General features: G+C 48.5%; 2 protein-coding genes across 2 annotated transcripts in view; one reads left to right on the top strand and one right to left on the bottom strand.

Annotated features, from left to right (window-relative positions):
* Positions 1-190: 190 nt before the first annotated feature.
* LOC127616573 (BTB/POZ domain-containing protein 2) lies at positions 191-5,079 on the bottom strand. Its single transcript, XM_052088231.1, has 9 exons — positions 4,556-5,079; positions 4,362-4,481; positions 3,453-3,609; positions 3,246-3,351; positions 2,983-3,180; positions 2,695-2,887; positions 2,278-2,365; positions 2,048-2,194; positions 191-1,031 (listed from the first exon to the last, which is right to left on the bottom strand). Exons 1-9 carry the CDS (start codon positions 5,077-5,079, stop codon positions 870-872), a joined length of 1,695 nt encoding a protein of 564 aa, XP_051944191.1. The 3' UTR covers positions 191-869.
* Positions 5,008-21,711, top strand: part of LOC127616580 (protein unc-13 homolog A-like) — a 24,198-nt gene continuing 7,494 nt past the window's right edge. Inside the window, exons 1-30 of the mRNA XM_052088240.1 lie at positions 5,008-5,159; positions 5,915-6,244; positions 9,226-9,255; positions 9,407-9,506; positions 9,955-10,072; positions 10,221-10,344; positions 10,836-10,906; positions 11,072-11,126; positions 11,294-11,323; positions 11,563-11,776; positions 11,952-12,983; positions 13,072-13,174; positions 14,385-14,428; positions 14,866-14,944; positions 15,262-15,267; positions 15,356-15,430; positions 15,516-15,735; positions 15,864-16,091; positions 16,282-16,423; positions 16,502-16,671; positions 16,801-16,916; positions 18,254-18,417; positions 18,511-18,664; positions 18,950-19,018; positions 19,492-19,581; positions 19,864-19,998; positions 20,131-20,258; positions 20,350-20,435; positions 20,544-20,670; positions 20,769-20,865. Of these exons, the coding sequence (XP_051944200.1) occupies positions 6,223-6,244; positions 9,226-9,255; positions 9,407-9,506; positions 9,955-10,072; positions 10,221-10,344; positions 10,836-10,906; positions 11,072-11,126; positions 11,294-11,323; positions 11,563-11,776; positions 11,952-12,983; positions 13,072-13,174; positions 14,385-14,428; positions 14,866-14,944; positions 15,262-15,267; positions 15,356-15,430; positions 15,516-15,735; positions 15,864-16,091; positions 16,282-16,423; positions 16,502-16,671; positions 16,801-16,916; positions 18,254-18,417; positions 18,511-18,664; positions 18,950-19,018; positions 19,492-19,581; positions 19,864-19,998; positions 20,131-20,258; positions 20,350-20,435; positions 20,544-20,670; positions 20,769-20,865 (4,029 nt within the window). The 5' untranslated portion in view covers positions 5,008-5,159; positions 5,915-6,222. The remainder of the gene's footprint in view (positions 5,160-5,914; positions 6,245-9,225; positions 9,256-9,406; positions 9,507-9,954; positions 10,073-10,220; positions 10,345-10,835; positions 10,907-11,071; positions 11,127-11,293; positions 11,324-11,562; positions 11,777-11,951; positions 12,984-13,071; positions 13,175-14,384; positions 14,429-14,865; positions 14,945-15,261; positions 15,268-15,355; positions 15,431-15,515; positions 15,736-15,863; positions 16,092-16,281; positions 16,424-16,501; positions 16,672-16,800; positions 16,917-18,253; positions 18,418-18,510; positions 18,665-18,949; positions 19,019-19,491; positions 19,582-19,863; positions 19,999-20,130; positions 20,259-20,349; positions 20,436-20,543; positions 20,671-20,768; positions 20,866-21,711) is intronic.

The raw sequence follows: 21,711 nt of genomic DNA on the forward strand, positions 1-21,711 counted from the left end.
TTGCCAGTAATGCGTTTCCCGTAGCAGTCAAGGATCATTTGCGCGCTATTTGGAGCGTGAATTTACTTCTCCGTGATGACCAACTTTCGTCGTTTATTGTGGACCGCGCCTCATTTCGATTCAATTGATGTGATGCAGGGATCCATTTCCGAAAGCCTTCGGTTTGACCAAAGCGGTTGCAATTGAGCCGGGCCCATATATTTACAACAAAATTAAAAAAGGGGAAAAAAAAGAAAGATATTTGAAAAAAAATGATCAACCAACCAACTACGCAAAGGCCAAGAAAGTGCGATGCGAGAGCTTTTGGGTATCGGCAGATACCAAGCAAAGATACAAACCATTTTTACTGCAGTAACTCACGAGTTGACTTACCGAACGGTACTGTGAAGGTCAAGACGTTTTTGCTTTGACTAACGCCTTTGAAATCCGCAGATGGGCGCAACCGACAGCTACCCGCTGACTTTGGTAGTTGTGAAATGCTGGCCGAGGGGGGTGACATGCGGTGTGTCAAGCTCTTGGTGGCAAACCACAGCGGAGATATTCATGCTGCTCATAATTTCGGCAGGTACAGCCTTTCCTTTACTTTTTTGTTCCGCTGTGGAGTCATGAACAGTCACATCGGTTTCGGAAAGATGGAAGAAGAGGGAGAGAGAGAGAGACGTACTACACACAATATTGTGGCCATTTGTCTTCCAATGCGACCGACCGTAGCGCACCGTATGGAGGGAACAGAATTATGACAGATGAGCCCCTGGATGTAGACCCCCCCCCCCCACACTCCCCCACCCTGACACCCAGCCCCACCCAAGGGAGCCGCTTTCCTCGGCTGTCACATTCGATGGAACATCAAGCGCAAATGTCAGAGGTGACTATGTGTAGAAGATGACCTCGGGAATCTGTCCGTCCTCGACCGAAGTGCCGTTATTGTTACCCGCCGCGTAGCAGAAGGTGAAGCAGGTCTTGGTGCCGGTTGTTGAGGACTCGTGTGTGATCTTTCGCATTCCCTTCGTCCCGTAATGAGAGTCTGGGCCCTGTAGGATGAGGGAGAGAGAAGGAGGGGGGGGGGGGGGGGTGAGTAACCACGGCCAGATAGTCATGGGAGTCGATTTCAGATTCTGTAATTGAACACCACCTTTTTTCCCCCCCAACAGCCAATTGCTAGGACAGAGACACGCACGCACAAGTACAGCACGTTCATCCACGCGTTGCAGAACACGGGGTGGGGGGGCTGTTGATTTCACGTCAGCGCCCCCGCCAGATAATGAGCTCTAACGATTCTGCAGCGAGTGTTTACTGTGACGGTGACCGCCGGAGACGCGACTCCCACAACTGAAATTCTCAATTCCAAAATGAGGCAGGTTATTGTTCCATGTCTGCCCCCCCCCCCCCCACACAGATAATGAGCTTGCTAACGTTTCTCCAGCCAAGTGTTTAATGACACGAGCTGAGACCTTCTCGCATGCAGTATAAGAGAAAATCTTTACCCCTAATATCTGGCAATCTTTTTATGATTGGCCTGGCATGCAAAGTAATGAATTTTCGCACTTAAAAGGTGGTTGAAAATAGTCAAACCTATGCAGTCTGTGTACTTGAGACATTTGAATAAGCCCAATCACATTACCGCCCCCCCCCCAAAAAAAAAATCCAGGGTGCATGAAAGGGTTAAAAAAAAAAAAAAAAAATTGGATACAGGCCGGGCGGCCCAGTAGTCCAGTGGTTAGCACGTCGGCTTCACAGTGCAGAGGTACCGGGTTCGATTCCAGCTCCGGCCTCCCTGTGTGGAGTTTGCATGTTCTCCCCGGGCCTGCGTGGGTTTTCTCCGGGTGCTCCGGTTTCCTCCCACATTCCAAAAATATGCATGGCAGGCTGATTGAACACTCTAAATTGTCCCTAGGTGTGAGTGTGAGTGCGAATGGTTGTTCGTTTCGATTGGCTGGCAACCGATTCTACTGCCCGGAGACAGCTGGGATAGGCTCCAGCACCCCCCGCGACCCTAGTGAGGATCAAGCGGTACAGAAAATGAATGAATGAATGAATGTATACAGGCCTTGAGTGTAGCACAGGCGGTGTAGTTAACATTGGGGAGAATCTCCACCGGTTCTTTGAACATGACTCGGAAGGTGTTGGCCGAGCCGTCGCAGCTGAAGCCCGTTTCATTCTGGCCCAGCACCGTGTTACTGTCCGTGTGAATAATCTACACCGGAGAGAAGCAGGACAGCGGACATTGACGAATACAGAAAAACAAAAGGAGCGCACACGCGCGCCTCCGGGTCGTACCTGAATGTTGACTTGGTAGTCCGTCGGCCCGTGTATGGAGCCGTAAAGGCCGAAGCCAACCACAAATATCCTCCGGTTTACTGAGAATCTAGAAACATGATCATCATAGTATGAGCTGAAGACAAGAGCGAGTGTTCTCAACTCACTGCTTCTCCTATTCGCTGATTATTTCTTTTTTTTGGGGGGGGGGGGGTTGTCCAATATTTGCTGTCTTCGCCGTTTTGAGACAAGTCAAAAATAGTATTATGGCATTTTGGTATAGAGGAACAATGTTGAGGTCTCGTGAGGAGCTTCATTTCAATAAAAGTAGTGCTTTGACAATAATCTTTGGCAGTGTAGTCCCGAGAAAATCTACCGCCGACGTATGCGAGTCACACGGGAAGCGGTGGCAAACGTTTTCAGCGCTCGGTGGCTTACCGTATGCGGTCGCTTGTCCCGCTGTAGCCCCAGCGACTCTCCACCTGTCCGAAGCGTGTGATGCTGCATTCCTTCCCCCGGAGGCAGCAGCGCGGCCGATCGATGAAGTCCACGCGCGGTTTCGGGTTCACCGTGAAGTGGAGGAAGAGACTCACCACCTCTCGATCAGTCAGTATGCTGGACTGCGCCGGTCCTGATGAAGCAAAAAAATACGCGGGCGGGTGAACGGCGTTTCGCCGCCAATCGGTTAAGTGAGTTTTTTTTTTTTTTTGCTACGTGTCAATTCACCCGCGGCAAACTCTTCGATGGTCATGAGAGGGAAGCGGATAAGCGTGAGCGCCTTGCCCAGCACTTTGCGCTTGTTCTCCGGGGTGGGCTGCAATTGCTGCCGGTGGGCCTCCGCTTCCGCCCAGCGCACCGCGGCGCCAAACAAACGTACCTCCCGCACACCCAAAGTGTCCCTCTCCAACACGGCGACCAGCGTATCTAAAAGGAGATCGACTCGTTATCGGATGCGAAATGTGAAATGAAAAGGCGAGCGGGAGAATCACCCAGGTCAACGTCTGTGAAGCCCTCGGCAGCGAGAGCATCCCCCGTGTTCTTATCGATGTTTTCTAGACAGAGGCTGGCAAGCTGAGGCTCATCAAACAGGCGCGCCTGAAACAAGAAAACAAGAACGTACGCGCAATGCAAGCACAAATGTTTACTTTTACGTGAACATTTAAAATCAGTTTCATATGATAGGCGTTGTGTCTGACCTGCGTGAGAAGCATAAAAGCATTGTCAGCTCTCAGGTTCTTCTTGAGAAACTCCACGCAGTGCGCCTCCAGGGCTGGCACAGCGTACTTTTTGGCAGTATATAGTGTGGTCATCACCGTCTCTGGCCCAATCTGAACTTCGTCAGAGTACAGAAACCTGGAAAGGGTCAAAATGGATCCATTTTAAGTACCATCAATGGATTTAATTTGGCTAAACTTTTAACTCGCTGATGTACAGCATATGTAAAAATCCTGCATTTGTCTTTCATAATGCTGGCATTGGACCTAATCCTCTAACCTCCATTTTTTTTAAACATAGAGATTTGTCAAAACTCTTGAAATTCCCAAATTGTGACATTGGAGGTTTCGGCTGAACTAAAGTTGTTTCAAGACCTTAAAAAAAACGAAATTCTCTATCGTGGCGGCTCGACGGTACAGTGGTTAGTGCGTCGACCTCACAGTGCAGAGGTGCGGGGTTCGCCTCCGGCCTCCCTGTGTGGATTTTGCACATTATCCCTGTGATTGGGTTTTTTCCGGGTTCTCCAGTTTTCTCCCACATTCCAAAAACACTCCCACAAAACATTAATGGAACACTCTAAATTGTGTGAGTGTCAGCGCGGATGGTTGTTCGTCTCTGCGTGCCCTGCGATTGGCTGGCAATCGGTTCAAGGTGTGTGTCCCCCGCCCCCCGCCCGAAGACAGCTGGGATAAGCTCCGGCACACACCGCACCCCTCGAGAGGATAAAACGGATCGGAAAATAGATGGATGGAAGTTCACTATACTGCCCAAGTGGCGTTGTTTACGTTTGGCTCGGTGCACCTGCGAGATGCGTGACGTCACCGGCAGGGGCTCGGCTGCAACCCTGGTGGCAAAAAAAAAAAATTCCTGCCCCCTCTACAAGTCCTTACTTTAACAGTGCCAGAAAGGCGGCTGGTTCCACGTCAGGAAGCTCGATTTCCGTTGACGTCGTCGCCATTCCGCCGTTGAACATAGCATCAAAAACGGCGCTTCCAACGGCCAGGACGAACCTAACAAGTCAGAGCCAGCTAATCAGATTAAAGCGCCACCATTTGAAGCTTTGTGCAGTTCAAACCGATCTGACCTGTGTGCGGGTATCCTCTGAACCCCCATTCCTTTGCCCACCAAGAAGTGAACGTCACTGAGCACTTCGTTGTTGAACAGAAACGCAACCCTCTCCTTCACGGTGCTCTTTGTCGCCTGCCAGTTGTACACCGGCTCTCGGTACACCAACACGGACGCGGCAGCCGGTGCGGAGGCGGGCGCCGCCGCCGGGGTCGCGTTCGACGCCGCGACGGCTGCCATGTTAGACGCCGGGGTATCCATGCCTCCGGAGCCTGCCGCACTCGCCGAAGTCGGCGGCTGGAGAGAGCCCTGTGCGGTCAGCGAAGCTCCGGAGGTCAGAACGCCGTTGCCGTCTAGACCGCCAGGGCCCAGCTGCGGGTTGGATCGTCGAGTAGCTCCCTGCGCCCCGCCAGCCGAACCCAACACTCCGCCATTGGATGCCGGCATCGAGAAAACGCTATTGCTAGGTTGGCTGTTTCCCAGAGGACCTGCGCCGACAAAGTTGAGACACGGAGGCCTGCCACTATTCTCACCAGCAGCCATCTTACATGTACCGCAGGCGAAAAAAAAAAAGAAAACACGCTTCTTCATCTCGTCAGTTTCGAGTGCTATCGACATCAAAGGTTTGTATAGCGCCCTCTATCGCGCGACCTGTTTGACTTGTAGACATGAATCCATTGTGAATTGTCATAAACCAATAAGACATGACATTAAAAAATATAGCTTATATAAATATTTTACCATTGTAAACAGCCTGCAAACCAGTAAAAAAAAACAATAATTTGGTTGATATAATGTAGTTTTTCTTGATGTGCAAGGATACCAATAAACTATGTACAGCTAAAATAACAATAATGTGGTGGATAAATATTCAATTTTAGAAGCAAATATTGTTTCCTCCACTTTCTGCTCCGTGTCCGATTTATGACCAGAAACGATCCTCAGGGTATGGTTTTAAAAATGGTCAGTTTCCTCTTGTTTTGGTTCTGTATATGGAGATGGAATTTGGTCAATGTCCAGTGCAGAAGTGGATCTAGCCTAGTGGGATACATTAAACCTTAAACTATTTGCCTGATCACTTTTGACAGTTTTTGGGGATGAACACTTAGGCCTACTATACTACTCTATTTTAATGTTTTCCTGAATCACGATGGCGAGTTAAATTTGTTTTGAGGTGAGGGAAAAGTTTGAGAACCCATCTGACCGGGCAATTGTTTTTCTGGTTTTTATTGAATGAAGTCCAGCTACTGATTCTTGACCTTTGACAATATCTGCCCCACATCGTGGTTTGGATCAATTCGCTTGGTGGAAGCACGATTGCAGTCCCACCACGTTGCCGTCCTCCTTTCACCTCCCCTCTTCCTGCTCCTCGTTCTAGTGACGTCACAGCGGCGAGGGGAGCTGTCCTGCTGAAACAAGATGGCTGTGCGGGCGGGAGGAGCGGCGAGCTGAGGCAATGCAGGGGAGCTGCCAAAGTGGACACAGGGTTTCACCCCTGTGCCGAGCAGAAGACGACGGCCGCGCGTAGCGACCGACGAGCCCGTGTGAGAGAACACCTCGTTCATCTTCCTCAAATTTGGCTTTGAGCAGTCAGACGGGGAGGGAGCGAGACTGCAAATCACGGTTCGCTCAGGCAGCGGCGGCTCACCGTAGGACAGCCGGGATCCCTCACGCCACGCGACGGAGATGTCCCTACTATGCGTGGGAGGTAAGACGGATATGAGCAGCTTATTTGGCATCTGACTTTTTAATTCATTTTTTGGTACTGCACCAAACTGTCTGATGGCTCCTCCGTTGATTGAAAACTCTTGCTTTTATGGCAGCATCTCTTCAAATGGCCACCGAACGCGTTCACTCAAGTGTCACTCGCACCTTTTCCTTAGCCCACGAGAGCTGATTGGTGTGGGGGCAACGTGAGAGGCGAAACCGGTCGACACCTGTGTGTGTGTGTCATCAAATTGCCGAAAATTGTGGTTAGCTGGGCCAACGTATTTTGGACTGTCTTTTCCTGATCGAGCAAATAGCGCAGCTGTTGAGGTTGTCTACAGTGTGTGCGTGCGTGCGCGTGCGCGCGACTTCCACTCATTCACTGGCGTGTGCAGACCGATGAGCAGGACGTGGAAAAGCCCCTGCCGTTGCCGCGTTGTTGCCGCTGCCGCCTCCCTCCTTCTGCTGCTCGGCTGTAGTCGTGAGGGAATTCTCGCCGGGTGCAGGGAAGTGCGCGTCACTTCTCAACGTTTCCCCCTCTCCGGCGATGCGTCATCTCCTCCCACCCGAAAAAAAAACACTTGATGCTGATGCTGGAGCCTCCCATTGTCATGATGAATAAACCCTTGGTACGATTGCCCATTGAAAATAGAAGCTAGGTAAAGCTGAAGTCAAATGACTCCCCTCCCTTTCCATTGATTTTATGAAGTGTTAAGTCAATGCGTTAATGACGTGTCGCACTGGATGAGCCCGTGAGCAAGGCATCGACGCCACAACTGTTTCAGTATGCTTTGTGGGCAAACAATAGAATTTTCTTTCTACTGAAGCTTGACTTATATAGTTGTTGGTGGTGGTGGTGGGGGGCTCATGACTTCACTTTCTTTATAAAGAGGTTCTTGGGTTTATTTTTTCAATAAAAGGATGAAAGGCAGCACCAGCGTGCTCGATATGAAAGTACTTTTCAATGAATTTGGCCAAAGAACATTCATCAAAATAGTTCAAGGCAGGGCTCAGCTTGCAAACGTCATCTGACCAAACCCAGAAAACAGGTAAGCTGTGATTGGTCATTACCTGAGCAACTGTGATGTCATTTTCAGTCGACACCAAGTGGCAAAATGGCCGCCCCCGTAGATGGACAAAAAATGCGTGGATTTTGCTGTTTAATTCAGATTCCACGAATGTGCGAGATTGTGTCAATTTGGAGGGGTGTGGATGTCCTATTTGTAAATGTACTTTTCGATATACGTCAACCTCTGAGGGGTTTTATGGCCTTATTTTCAAGACGGGGGTTGTTTTTCTACTTTGTAAATGTCAGCCATTGAAATTTGACAATTGCATTCAACGACATTGCAACGTCATTTTGAATTCACTGAATTGTTCAGCCCTACCGGCGATGAACTGGCAGCAATTCCAGTGTGTCGTCAGCTCGGACAACCCCCCCCCGAACGCGATGAGCTGTCTAGAAAATGAACGAATGAATGGATGGCTCTGTGAATCACCGCAAACGTTTCCTATTCATTGTCGGCCGACCTACAGGTCTCCCTGCTTGAAATGTGAGCAATCACCGCCGTGTGTCAGAGCTCGTGGCCTTAGTCGTCTATTTAATGGTGGCCAAATAGGGTGGCAAGGATAGGTAAAGGGGCTTCAAAGTCACCTCTTATGCGTCATTGTTCATGCCGGCCCACCTCATCTCATTCCACCCGGACCGCCCAATGACTGTCCCTGCACTTGAGTCAGTCCCGAGTGTCGTTAAAGCCCTTCGAGTGATCCATTCATAAAGGCCCGGCTGGCTGCCGTAGACTACGAGACTTGGCCGAGTGCCTCGCTTTTGTTCCTTTTCCATCATTCATGCTTACCTGACCGGAGCTATTTCTAGCCTCCACAGTACTCGCGCTTCTTCAAGAGGCCGCCTTTCTTCATGCATCGTACCTGTCGACGATGCAGAAAGCAGCCACGCGGACAGATTGTTCGTTTTATAAGGTGGTTGCGCAAGTGTGCACACCCGCTTACAACCCGGATGTGGCTGTGTTCAGAATTATGCAGTCATATTCAAACTCGTGTAAAATGGCAGTCAGCACCATTTAGAGTGGCTCATTTTCTTTCTTTTTTTTAATCGCAAAAAAAAGGCATTGTATTGTCATAGCTTTGACCCAAATTTTTCTGAACCAAGACTACCTATTCATAACCTGCTTTCAATAAATTGATCGATATGGTACAACGACAAAAAAAAATGGTGTCAAGGAGATTTATGATCGCCGGCCCTAATTAAGGTTCAGCCTTTCCCAGTCAGAAATCCAATTTCACTTCATATTGATCCTCCCCATGTGTTGATGCGTCCGTTTTGATATCACAGGAACACTTTCAAAGCCAAGCAAACAAAAAATGTGGCGGGAGGGGGGGGGGCGGAGCTGCTCAATATTGTTATTATGAAACTCACAGCGAGAGTGACGTGGAAATGGTATGGAACAAGAGTGCACTGGAACGCAGCATTAAAAATGTATGCCCGCCTCTTCGTCAAAGCTGGTAAAATGGCGCTGTGGTGTAGACTGTCACTCTAAACCGGTGTGTTTGACAAAAAAAAGAAAAAAGAAATGTTTCATCATAAAGGCCGGATTTATCCCTCAGGCTTTTTGTAACATGACTTCCTTTCCACACACAACATGGCCGCCTGCCATGTCACGTTGACGAGGTGTCAACAAGTCTGGCTGCCCATGTTTATGCTGGGATGTGTGGACAAGAAAGCAGCAGATTTGCATCGTTGCCGTTTTTCTTCTCTCCAAACAGCTCAGCCAAAGAAACGCTGAGCTGCCTCAAACGTGCAATAAGAGTATTTGGTATTCTGTATGGTACTCGGGTATCTTATATTGTCCTTTTATGCTGTCCCAGAACAGAAGTTGCACGTGTTTTTCTTTCTTTCTTTTTGCAAATGAAAGCAGATGGCGTTCTTGTTTGTGATACTGTCCCCTCTGTGTGTTTCCACAGTGAAGAAAGCCAAGCTGGATGGAGCCCAAGGTAAGTCATCAGGTCGATTGCACGCAGAGTTCGCCTGCTCCTAAATATGCCGCAATTGTAGCGAGTGTTGGACAAACCACGACAATCTGTTTTATGTCTAAAGGTCATCGCATGACAATAACTCAACGAGGTTTTCTTCTCTTTCTGGCAGAGAAGTTCAACACCTATGTGACTCTGAAAGTCCAAAATGTGAAGAGCACAACCATCGCCGTCAGGGGCAACCTGCCCAGCTGGGAGCAGGACTTCATGTTGTGAGTTCTTCTCCGTCTGTCTTCACTTGACTCCTTCCTGTTTTCTCCTCTCATCCGCTCAATGTCTCTCTGGGCTCCCGGCGCTCCAACGCATCAGTGAATTCGACAACGCAGCTTTTTTTCCATCTTCATCTGCCCCCCCCCCCCACCCACCCACATCCTCTGCTTGTGCTTTCATTGTTTTTTTAGAGCCTGTACCTCAATAACCATCCGAATAATTGAAATCACTCAAACGTTACGCAAGGTGCGGTTTAGCGTCGTATTAACATTACGGCATTGGGGGGCGGGGGGGGGGGGGGTGATGGATGGTGAGAACTATTTAATATGTGGGCTGCAGCAAACGGGCTGACCGCAGAGTCCCGTGCATTAGCGTTACTAGAATGCTTGATTTAAGTCCCACCAATCTCCCCCCTGGGCCCCCCCCCTCGCCCACTTTTTCACGTTTCAGTGAAATCAACCGCTTGGACCTGGGTCTAACTGTCGAGGTGTGGAACAAAGGCTTAATCTGGGACACGATGGTCGGCACCGTGTGGATTCCCCTCCACAGCATCAGACAGTCAAATGAGGTTGGCCACCAGCGACCCTCAACTCTCAACAAAATATTCTTCATGATCCGGCTTAACATGCTTGCGGATGATTCGTGGAGGCCATTTTTTTTTTTGGAATGCTCATCCCGCCCCCCCACCCTATCCAGCTCTTTCACTGTGCACACAGGAAGGCCCGGGTGAGTGGCTCACGTTGGACTCTCAGGTCATCATGACTGATAATGAGATCTGCGGCACCAAAGATCCCACGCTTCACCTGATGCTGCTCGACACGCGTTTTGAGCTGCCCCTCGGTGAGTTCCGCCTTTTCACACGCGGTCAGTGACCAAGCGGAACCTTTGGTGGGATGGGAAATGTGGGGGTGGGGGGGGATCTTTGCTGAATACATACTGCACCCTCGTGCAAAACGATTCTGTCAATCATTAGGCATTGTGATGCCTCCACCAATTAATCAACATGACCTACTTTTTAACGTCGCTCGTGTGTGTGTGTGTGTGTCCTCTCCCACTCATCGATTACACCGTGTTCCTTTTTCACATTGATTCGGTGTTCCTTTCCTGCTGTTTTGGCTTCCTGCGGGTGCTATTGAACATCCGAGTCCTTCGTCTGCGCAACTGCCCTATTTATAAATGCCGAGGCTTCGAGTGAAATTCCACCGTTGCTTTTATTCGGCTCAAGGAAAAAATAACAAACAAAAAAAACATCAAACCAGAGCTGCTATTTTTAAATGAGATACGGCGGATGAGATTTCTCTCACCCGAGTTTTGCTTTTTTTGCCTTTCAGACATCCCGGAGGATGAGGCCAGGTACTGGGCCAAAAAACTGGAACAACTCAATGCAATGCGGGAGCAAGATGTAAGTAAGCATTCACTGTGTCGAGCGTTCCAACATTTCACCGCAGGTTCTCGCGTTTGGACAACAAGGCTGCGATGATTCGTCGCTAAACTATAACCGTGTTATAACCGTGTTATAACCGTGTTATAACCGTGTTATAACCGTGTTATCTATCATTTGTCTCAGTACTCATACCAAGAAGAACAGGAGCGCCCACTCCGGCTTCCGAGCACCCAGTGCTGTAAGTTTTACTTTGTTCTTTGTGTCATTAATCATTCCGAAAGCAGAGAATTGAAAGGTCGAGTCGCGGCGACTTGCGGCGTTGGCGCTAAATTTGTTGCCAGAGGAAGCCGGAATGCTCGTCTTTGCGTCGCCTTTGTGATTCATAATTGTGTCTTTTCATTTCAGGTAATTGGAGTTTATGGGGAGATCAACCGAGTGAGTCAAGTGAGACTTTGCACGCACGCCCCCCGATGTTGCTTGAAATTCCAGTTTCTACTGTCATGAATTTGAAGGAGACTTGACATGTCGATAAATGTTTTAAAACACTCAAATCCATTTTATTTTATTTTTTTCAAAGCGTTCACGACTGAATCGTCTTTTCCTTTCCTCGTCCCACACGTCCGGCTGCCTATTTTTCCATCACGGCCATCCTTTGCGTCTTTTGTCCTGCGTAGACGACGACCCCGACAGCGCCGTGGATGACCGGGACAGCGACTACCGCAGCGAAACCAGCAACAGCGTCCCCCCACCGTACTACAGCACATCTCAGCCCAACGCGTCCGTCCACCAGTACCCTCTCAGCCACCAGCGCCGTGACTCCAGAGGCGTCTCGTACCCGCGCTTGACCAACGGCCACGACCTCGACTACCATCATCAGCGGCCTCTTAGGTGGGTGTCGGAGTTACATCGCCCGAAAATGAGTCCCGAAGGCTTCGCAAGCCCAAATACGCTTTTCCGTATTTCGCTTTTTTTTTTGGTTTGTCATCTTTCCCGTTCGCCGTTCCGGTCTACTTCCCCGCCATTCGCGCATTCTTCCCTCTCTTCTTTTGTTTTCTTCTCGCAGTCCCGCCGGAAGCTACGCATCGTCCGCAGAGTTGAGTCGCTGCAGCAGTCAGCTGAGCGAAGAGGACGACGGCGAGAGGGACGCGTACGACGAGAACGACTCGTACCACTCGTGCCACTCCTCGGTGAGCTACAGCAAAGGTTCCCCGGACTGGGACCCCGAGGAGACTCAAGGCGCTTACAGCGATGAGGGGGGCTACAGCAGGGACGGGGGGGAGGAGGCGGCTCTGTACGAGGAAGAAGACGGAGGATTGTACGAGGCGGAGGAGGAAGGCCTTTATGAGGACGAAGACTTGACGTACGACGATGACGATTTATATAATTTGGACGGAAACCTCAGCGAGGATTTGGAACCGCCATTCACGCCCACCCCGACATCCAGCGCCCCGCCCGCTCTTGACGTACCGAGCTCGAGACCCCCCCTGGAGAAACAACCTTCAGTTCACGAAAAGCAGCCCCCACCCGCACAAGCTGCCAATCGAGCGTCCGGCCAGGGTCCTCCCGCCGGCGCGGTTCCGACAGCGCACCTCCCTGCGGGTCATCAAAGTTCTCCGGCGCCGCCCCCCCAATCGGCTCCGTCCGCCGCTTCCTTCTTCTCAATGGCCAAACCCCTGACGGCCGCAGTCACGGGCTTAGCCTCCACTTTCCTGTCTTCCGTGCCCAACGCCCAACCCGCCCAGTCGCACTCCCCGCCGCCGCCCCCCGCCGAACAACATCGGTCCACGGCCGCAAACCATCTTCCACCTTCCCACCCAGCCACCTTAGCTGCCAATCAGCCCCCCTCCCAGCAGATTGCGACTGCCGCTCAGCCCGCGTCTTTACTTGACGCTTCTGCCGCCGCGCAATCGCCCGCCCCTGACGATGAGGGTTCGCAAATGAAACGAGAGCCTCGGTCGGAAGAGGAAAATCCAGCGGAGGAGGAGGCCGAGGTGCCCCCTGACCCTCCGGAGGAGGATCTCGGCATCGAGCGGAAGGCGCACGATGAAACAAGCAAGCCACCGACCCCCGAGGAAAAACAGATGACGCCTGAGAGGTAGGAGACACCAAGCTTGACTTTTCGGACACGCCCTCTTCATGTCCGTTATCAACAAACGTATTGATGTGAAAATTGTCTCTGTCAGTCCTCCAGTCACAGAGGAGCCCAAAGAGCCCGTGGATCCGGCGCTCCGAGCCAAAGAAAACTGGCTTAGACTCTACAACAAGGTTTTGGACCAGCTTCGGGAGGTAAGCGGCACAACTCTGCGGGGGGAGGCCTGCTCACGTGGGCACGTAAACGATTGAAGTCCATCTCTTCGATTAAAAAAAAAAAAAAAAACATGACGTTCTCAAGACTCTAAAGCGGTCGGCCTCGTTTTTGAAATATGGATGTGAAGTACATTATTTATTTATATGCAAAAAAAAAATAAAGTACATAAGGTCCTGCGGTTCTATTTTGAAAGTGTTTGCGAGCTAGCGGTTGGAAAGCATGGAGAATGTGTTTCGCATACGCCAGAAATAAAATATTTTTGTTGTCTTAAAATACGAAATTGGTGACGTGGCAGACAAGAAAGTTTTCGTTCAGGATGGAGCACCAAGGATGCTCCTTGGCTAAATATTTGGTTTGCTTTATCAGTTTGCACCTGCATTGTTCACTTTTTTTTTTTCATTTTTTAAATTGATTTGCTATTCATTGTTTTTGAATTGAGTTGCGCACCGTATTAATCACTTGCTTCAATGTTTCTGTCGATGTACGTATGTGGCTGTTCCCCCCCCCCCCCCCCCCACACACTTGGCCTCTCCCTTTCTCTGTCTTTCCTTTTGTTTTTTGGTTTCTGCGTGGGCCCACTTTTTGTTTTTGTTGCAGTTTCATGTCATTGCCATCGCGACACTCGCGTGCGCTTTTCTTGGCCATCATTGGAGCATGCAGGAAGGTAGGTCCAAAGCTGACGGCGGCTTGAAAAGAATTGCGCCGATTCTGTCTTAATAGTCACAATCAATCAGTAGGCGGGGGACACCCTGAATCGGTTGCCAGCCAATCGCAGGGCACACATAGACGAACAACCATCCACGCTCACACTCACACCTAGGGACAATTTTGAGTGTTCAATCAGCCTGCCATGCATATTTTTGGAATGTGGGAGGAAACCGGAGCACCCGGAGAAAACCCACGCAGGCCCGGGGAGAACATGCAAACTCCACACAGGGAGGCCGGAGCTGGAATCGAACCCGGTACCTCTTCTTTGGAAGCTCTGCATATGTTCTGTCATGTCTTTAGAGAGCTCGCTCGCTCGCTGAACCTTTACAAAGTGTTTCCCTTCATCAATGGAATTTTTAACCTTTTATAAATGCACGCCCGTCGCTATATTGTCGCGCACGTAAAACTAAGATTAGCGAGCGTAACATCGGATTGTATCCCAGACTCAAAAGCTCTTTCATCAAATGTTTTCTTTGTCAGGCACGAGGAGAAACCTCCAGCTCGCTATGGTTTGGTAAAGGAGGGTAAGTGTCTAACTCGGCATTCCGCACATGAAAGTGAGCACAAATCTGTGTATTGGATGCGAATGACGCTTTTAAGATCAAGATGCATTCAGGTACAGTATGCACGTAATACGACTGTAGCAGCAGCTTAAAAAAAAAAAAAAAAAGCAAAACACTTTTCTTGCACTTTTTTTTTTGCTTCAGGCTGATTCCGGTTTGGGCCTTTTAGCAAAAATAACCGATGAGTCGAAGTGAGCTTATTCAGTGCGACATTGGCTACACTGTTGCTGAATACTTCTGATACAATCTACTTGAAGAGAAAAAAAAACAAATGGAAGAGTGGAGCGAGAATCATATATATATATATATCCCCCCCCCAGGACCTTCGGGTTGTCTCCACCGTTGCATGGCACTTCTTGTGGCAAATGTGATGATAGCTCTTCCCTTTTGTTATGCAGAATGGGCGGTGCACTCTATAGTATTGACAGCATGCCGGACCTTCGGAAGAGAAAAGCCATTCCTCTCGTCCGGGATCTGGTACGATAAGTCTCTCTTGCACACGCACACGCATGCACGCACGTTCATTGAAGAAATTTTGGATTCTCAATTGGAGCTCAGTCCAGGACAACTAAACTCGGATGAGTTCTTTGTGTTTTCTATGCGGGCTGCATTTACCGGCTTGTGAGCACACGTGCATCTTAATCAATTCAAGTCGAGCGGTTCTTGTAATTAGGGAACAATGACGAGGCAGAAGGAATGTCCACATGAACATTTGAAACACTAATTGTGCTCAAAATGACTTTTCTCTCAATGTTTTTTTTTTTCTTCATCTCACCATTGCTTTATTACATCAGGCGATGGTAAGTACGTTTCTATCCAATATCTACTTTTAAAGCCCACACGAAAGTCCTCCCGAATGAATCCCGCCGCCTTTTAATGTATTTCCAGTCGCTGGTGCAAAACTCGCGTAAGGCGGGAATCACGTCTGCAATGGCCTCCACAACGCTCGGCAACGAAGAGTTGGTGGGTTTTTTTCCACCACGTGCTCGTTTGTCTTTGGTGACCTTTCGTTGACCCTTCTTCAAATTCTTCTCCGCGTCTTTTGCAGAAAAGTCACGTTTATAAGAAAACGCTGCAGGCTCTCATCTACCCCATCTCCTCCACGACGCCGCACAACTTTGAAGTGTGGACGGCCACCACCCCCACCTACTGCTACGAATGCGAAGGCTTGCTGTGGGGCATCGCCAGGCAAGGCATGCGCTGCTCCGAGTGCGGCGTCAAATGTCACGACAAGTGCCAAGATCTGCTGAATGCCGACTGTCTGCAGAGTAAGTCGTTGGCTCGTCGTTCACAAAACCGCATTCGCGCATTCGTTCCATCAACAACTAGTTTATGTTGCAAAAAATCCTATATTTGGCTCCCATTCGCTTCCTCCACCTGTCTGTCTGTGTGAAAGGGGCTGCAGAGAAAAGTTCCAAGCATGGAGCGGAAGACCGAACCCAGAATATCATCATGGTCCTAAAGGACCGCATGAAGATCAGAGAGCGGAACAAACCGGAGATCTTTGAGCAAATCCAGGAAGTCTTTGGCCTTGACAAATCGACGCACGCTACCCAGATGAAACAGATCAAGCAGAGCGTGCTTGACGGCACATCCAAATGGTCGGCGAAGATCAGCATCACTGGTGAGAGAGAGAGAGAGAGAGCTAGCTCGCTAGCTAGCTAAATATGGTTAGTTAGCTAGCTCGCTAGCTAGCTAAATATGGTTAGCTCGCTAGCTAGCTAAATATGGTTAGCTAGCTAGCTCGCTAGCTTATATTGGTCTCCAGTTTGATCGAGCTCACCTGACTGTGTCTCCGCTCCCCTTTCCCATAGTGGTATGCGCACAGGGACTCCAGGCTAAAGACAAAACTGGTTCCAGTGATCCCTATGTGACAGTCCAGGTGGGAAAGACCAAAAAAAGAACCAAGACTATTTATGGCAACCTAAACCCAGTGTGGGAAGAGAACTTCCACTTGTGAGTAAACGCCATCTTGACCGTTGCCGTATTCTCATCTCTGTATTTGTTCGCTAACGTGAACCGTGACTCACTCAGCGAGTGCCACAACTCTTCGGATCGCATCAAGGTTCGAGTGTGGGATGAGGATGACGACATCAAGTCTCGCGTGAAACAGAGGTTCAAACGCGAGAGCGACGATTTCCTCGGCCAAACCATCATTGAAGTCCGCACGCTGAGTGGGGAGATGGATGTTTGGTATAACCTTGGTGAGTTCCCGCGTTTGTTCAACACGTTGCAGATAAGAAAACATGAACTGTCACATTTTGTCAGTCGGAGATGGAAAAGCCAACTAACAAAAGATGTGCCGTATACTGTATCTCACTCGCTTCTGACAGACAAGAGGACCGATAAATCTGCCGTGTCGGGAGCCATCCGCATGCACATCAGCGTGGAGATTAAAGGAGAGGAGACCGTGGCGCCTTATCATGTCCAGTACACCTGTCTTCATGAGGTCAGGCTCGTTGCGTGGGAGGGGCGGAAATGTTACGTTTGCATTTTAATATTTGACAAATCAAACTACAAAGGGGCGGCCCGGTAGTCCAGTGGTTAGCACGTGGGCTTCACAGTGCAGAGGTACCGGGTTCGATTCCAGCTCCGGCCTCCCTGTGTGGAGTTTGCATATTCTCCCTGGGCCTGCGTGGGTTTTCTCCGGGTGCTCCGGTTTCCTCCCACATTCCAAAAACATGCATAGCAGGCTGATTGAACACTCTAGATTTTCCCTGGGTGTGAGTGTGAGTGCGAGTGGTTGTTCGTCTCTGTGTGCCCTGCGATTGGCTGGCAACCGATTCAGGGTGTCCCCCGCCTACTGCCCGAAGACAGCTGGGATAGGCTCCAGCACCCCCCGCGACCCTAGTGAGGCTCGGAAGATGAATGAATGAATGAACGACAAAGGTGTTTAATATTTCACACAAAAAACATAAATAATACAATCGAAATGTTCCCATTGGATGATCTATAGATCCATCCAAGTAAGCTGGTTAAATATGGTTCACAATAATCATTACAGTCACAATCAATCGATTTAGTCATTCACTTGAACTTTCTTTCAAGGTTGCTGGAAATCAGCTGGTGGGATACTAAAACGCTCATTTGTTTGTAGGGAAATTCGAGGGCAGAAATATACTGTATGTCTATTTCCATTCCAATATTAACTGCATCTAATTTTGTATTTTAAGTTCAGTACTTGATTGCACTGATAATAGAAATAGAGTAAAATCCCGAAGTCGTCCCTTCCAAAATGTATCCCAGCCCGGGTTGAGTGAACGCTGGCCAACCCGTATTGTTTTGTGTTTTTTGTTATTGTAAAGTGTCCTTGGGTGTCTTGAAAGGCGCTTATAAATAAAATGTATTATTATTATTATTATTCATCCATCCATCCATCTTCCGAGCCGATTGATCCTCACTAGGGTCGCGGGGGGTGCTGTAGCCTATCCCAGCTGTCTTCGGGCAGTAGGCGGGGGACACCCTGAATCGGTTGCCAGCCAATCGCAGGGCACACAGAAACGAACAACCATCCACACTCACACTCACACCTAGGGACAATTTAGAGTGGTCAATCAGCCTGCCACGCATGTTTTTGGAATGTGGGAGGAAACCGGAGCACCCGGAGAAAACCCACGCAGGCCCGGGGAGAACATGCAAACTCCACACAGGGAGGCCGGAGCTGGAACCGAACCCGGTACCTCTGCACTGTGAAACCGACGTGCTAACCACTGGACTACCGGCCGCCATTATTATTATTATTATTATTATTATTATAAGCAACCCTTGTATTTTGTCTCTGTTTAGCATCTCTTCCAGTACACCACCGAGGACCAGAATGGCGGCGTAGTCAAGATTCCCGATGCCAAAGGAGACGATGCCTGGAAGGTGTATTTTGAGGAGACTGCTCAGGAGATCGTAGATGAGTTTGCCATGCGTTATGGTGTGGAGTCCATCTACCAGGCTATGACGTCAGTGCTGATCGAGTCATTTTTATTCATTTATTTATTGTTTACATGCATAATTTTATTTGCTAAATGCCCCGCCCCCTTTCCATTCAACAGCCACTTTGCCTGCTTGTCATCCAAGTACATGTGCCCCGGAGTGCCGGCTGTGATGAGCACTTTGCTTGCCAACATCAACGCTTACTATGCTCACACTACCCAGTCCTCCAACAATGTTTCTGCTTCCGATAGATTTGCTGCATCCAACTTTGGCGTAAGTTCCTGACACAATTTTTAAAGTGTTGTCTATGTTAAAAAAAAAAAAAAAATCAGCTCAGTTCTTTCCTGCTGGTACTCTCCCAGTTCTTGGGATGAACCAATGTGCATAAAAAGTCCCTCCGGGTGAGTGCAAAGACAAATAAAATGTAGCCCAGCCCTCTTTGACAAACATTCGCCATCATCTGATACGGCGTTAAATGGTACTAACAGATCTACCAGCCTTGTTGTTTTTCTTAGTGTCATTCGTCTTAGTGTCTTTCTTTGTCCTTTATATTTTTAGAAGGAGAGGTTTGTCAAGTTACTGGATCAGCTGCACAACTCCCTGAGGATTGACCTCTCCATGTACCGGGTACGGAATTCTGTCGACATCTTTTTTTTTTTTTACTTGTGTCTCACAAGTTTTTTGGGCATCTCAAATCATTTGAATGACATCATGCCGTATTGTAGAAAAGAAATCATGTATTTCGCTAGTTCAATTTCAAACGTCTACGTTATGTAGATTCATTTAACGCATAGCTAAGTATTTTCCAGATGCCGATTCGTACCTATTTTCTACATTGAAAAGAATTGTGTTTCCTATGTAATATTCACATTTCTTAAGCTACTGTATTGTGGTTTTCGTGAGCTATAAGCTATGAGCTATGACGTGAATTGAGTTTTCCAGGATGTTTTAATGAATTGAGATGACCCCCCCCCCCCCCCATCCTCCCCCGTGCAGTGATTGCGGTCTTAAAGTGTTTTGTTGATGCTAGAAATACGATGTTAAAAAAGGCACTCGAGAAACACGTCTTTCCGTTTTCAACCTTCCGATGACACTTTCAGAATAATTTTCCTGCCAGCAGTCCTGAAAGACTTCAAGACCTCAAGTCTACCGTGGACCTGCTTACCAGCATCACATTCTTCAGGATGAAGGTAAGAATGAATTGCAATATAATTGTTGCATTGGGACTTACTTTATGCTACCAAAAAAAAACACATGCATGCAAGTTTCCAGGCCCTTCTGTCAAGAAGCCCGAGGGCCATCCTGAGAACCGGCTTACATTAGCCTATCCAAACGGAAACTATCGGAGAGAGAAGCAAACATGTTGTTGAAATGAGTGAACGCGTTGTCGTTTTGCAACGCGTGTACCAGTTGCTTAGCTTAGACTGGCTATCAGCACATTTTGTAGCTTTTCACCGAGCTCCTCCTTTTAGGTCCAGGAACTACAAAGTCCCCCCCGAGCCAGTCAGGTTGTGAAGGACTGTGTGAAAGCCTGCCTCAATTCCACCTACGAATACATCTTCAACAACTGTCACGACCTCTACAATAGGGAATATCAGACGGATCCTGTAAGTTTGCACATCTGCATTTAATTCACACTCAAAGGATTTTTTTTTAAGCTTCCGACATGTTAAAACCTTTAAAAAAAAACACTTTCGCGCTGCTTACTAACGCGACGCTGTGGTCCTTCCCGTCCCCAGTCAAAGGCGGTCCCTCCGGATGAGCAGGGTCCGAGTGTCAAGAACCTGGACTTCTGGTCCAAACTCATCACGCTGATTGTGTCCATCATAGAGGAGGATAAAAATTCCTACACGCCTTGCCTTAATCAGTGAGTCTGTTTCATCTTTTGACATTTTGTTTGTGGCTCAGAAAAACTCTCAAGTATAAGTTTAGTTTGATTGGCCCGTTTCCTCTTGTAGGTTTCCACAGGAATTAAACGTGGGCAAGATCAGTGCTGAGGTCATGTGGAATATGTTTGCTCAAGACATGAAATACGCCATGGAAGGTCAGCGACGCTTGAATGACGTGAACAGCAGGATGGGAAGGATTTGGGAGCGTTTTCTAAGAAATCCCCCCCCCCTCTCCCTCCATCTTTCTCTCTTTTTGTATTTAGAACACGAGAAGCACCGTCTGTGCAAAAGTGCCGATTATATGAACTTGCACTTCAAGGTGAAGTGGCTTTATAATGAGTACTGCAAGGAATTGCCCACCTTCCAGAAACACGTACCCGAATATCCGGCGTGAGTACTTTTTTAGCCAAGGACCTGCTTTAAGTAGCATGCGCCGACAAATCATGCCCCCCCCTCCCCACCCACCTCCGGTTATATTTCCCCTGCAGATGGTTTGAGCCATTTGTCATCATGTGGTTGGACGAAAACGAGGAAGTCTCCAGAGATTTTCTCCACGGTGCTCTGGAGAGGGACAAAAAAGACGGCGTAAGCACGTTTGAGTCTTTGGTTATTTGATCTCTGCAAAATGCTCTGAAGCGCCGATAGATACCCCAACACACAAGACGATGCGCTTCATTTTAGGAACATCCGAGAATATGTTCGCGCTCTATAAATATCTGCCCAAAAAAAAAACGCAATCGTCAGCAAATAAAATGTGAAAGCTATTCAGATTCTCTCCCCCCCCGATAATATACAGTGCCCTCCATAAGTATTGGCACCCCTGGTTGAGATGTGTTTTTTAGCTTCCAATTATTTTATTTTTTTTCTAAATAATATGGGACCTTAATGGAAAAAAAGAGAAAAATCCAACCTTCAATACAAGTGCATTTATTCAGTGGGGAAAAAATCCCACATAAAGAAATAATTATTTGACATCAAATAATGTGTGTCACAATTATTAGCACCCCTGGTGTTAATATTTTGTACAACCCCCTTTTGCCAACAAAACAGCACCTAATCTTCTCCTATAATGTTTCACAAGATGGGAAAAGACAGAAAGAGGGATCTTCAGCCATTCCTCTTTGCAGAATCTCTCTAAATCATCCAGAGACCTGGGTCCTCTCCTCTGTACTCTCCTCTTCAGCTCACCCCACAGGTTCTCAATGGGGTTGAGGTCAGGGGACTGAGATGGCCATGGGAGGAGCTTGATTTTGTGTCTGGTGAACCATTTCTGTGTAGATTTGGCCATATGTTTAGGGTCATTGTCTTGCTGAAAGACCCAGTGACGACCCAGCTTCAGCTTTCGGGCAGAGGGCAACAGATTTTGATTTAAAATGTCCTGGTATTTCAAAGCATTCATGATGACATGCACCCTAACAAGGTTCCCAGGGC

This window comes from Hippocampus zosterae, chromosome 15, assembly GCF_025434085.1.
Source record: "Hippocampus zosterae strain Florida chromosome 15, ASM2543408v3, whole genome shotgun sequence".
Lineage (NCBI taxonomy): Eukaryota > Metazoa > Chordata > Actinopteri > Syngnathiformes > Syngnathidae > Hippocampus > Hippocampus zosterae.

What these genes read in the sequence shown, in the direction of transcription:
- LOC127616573 (XM_052088231.1), bottom strand. Translation starts at nt 5,079, where the DNA reads ATGGCTGCTGGTGAGAATAGTGGCAGGCCTCCGTGTCTCAACTTTGTC. An exon ending in CAGAGGATACCCGCACACAG is followed by an intron (nt 4,482 to 4,555) that starts GTCAGATCGGTT and finishes CTGACTTGTTAG; the next exon opens with GTTCGTCCTGGCCGTTGGAA. An exon ending in ACTACCAAGTCAACATTCAG is followed by an intron (nt 2,195 to 2,277) that starts GTACGACCCGGA and finishes TCTCCGGTGTAG; the next exon opens with ATTATTCACACGGACAGTAA.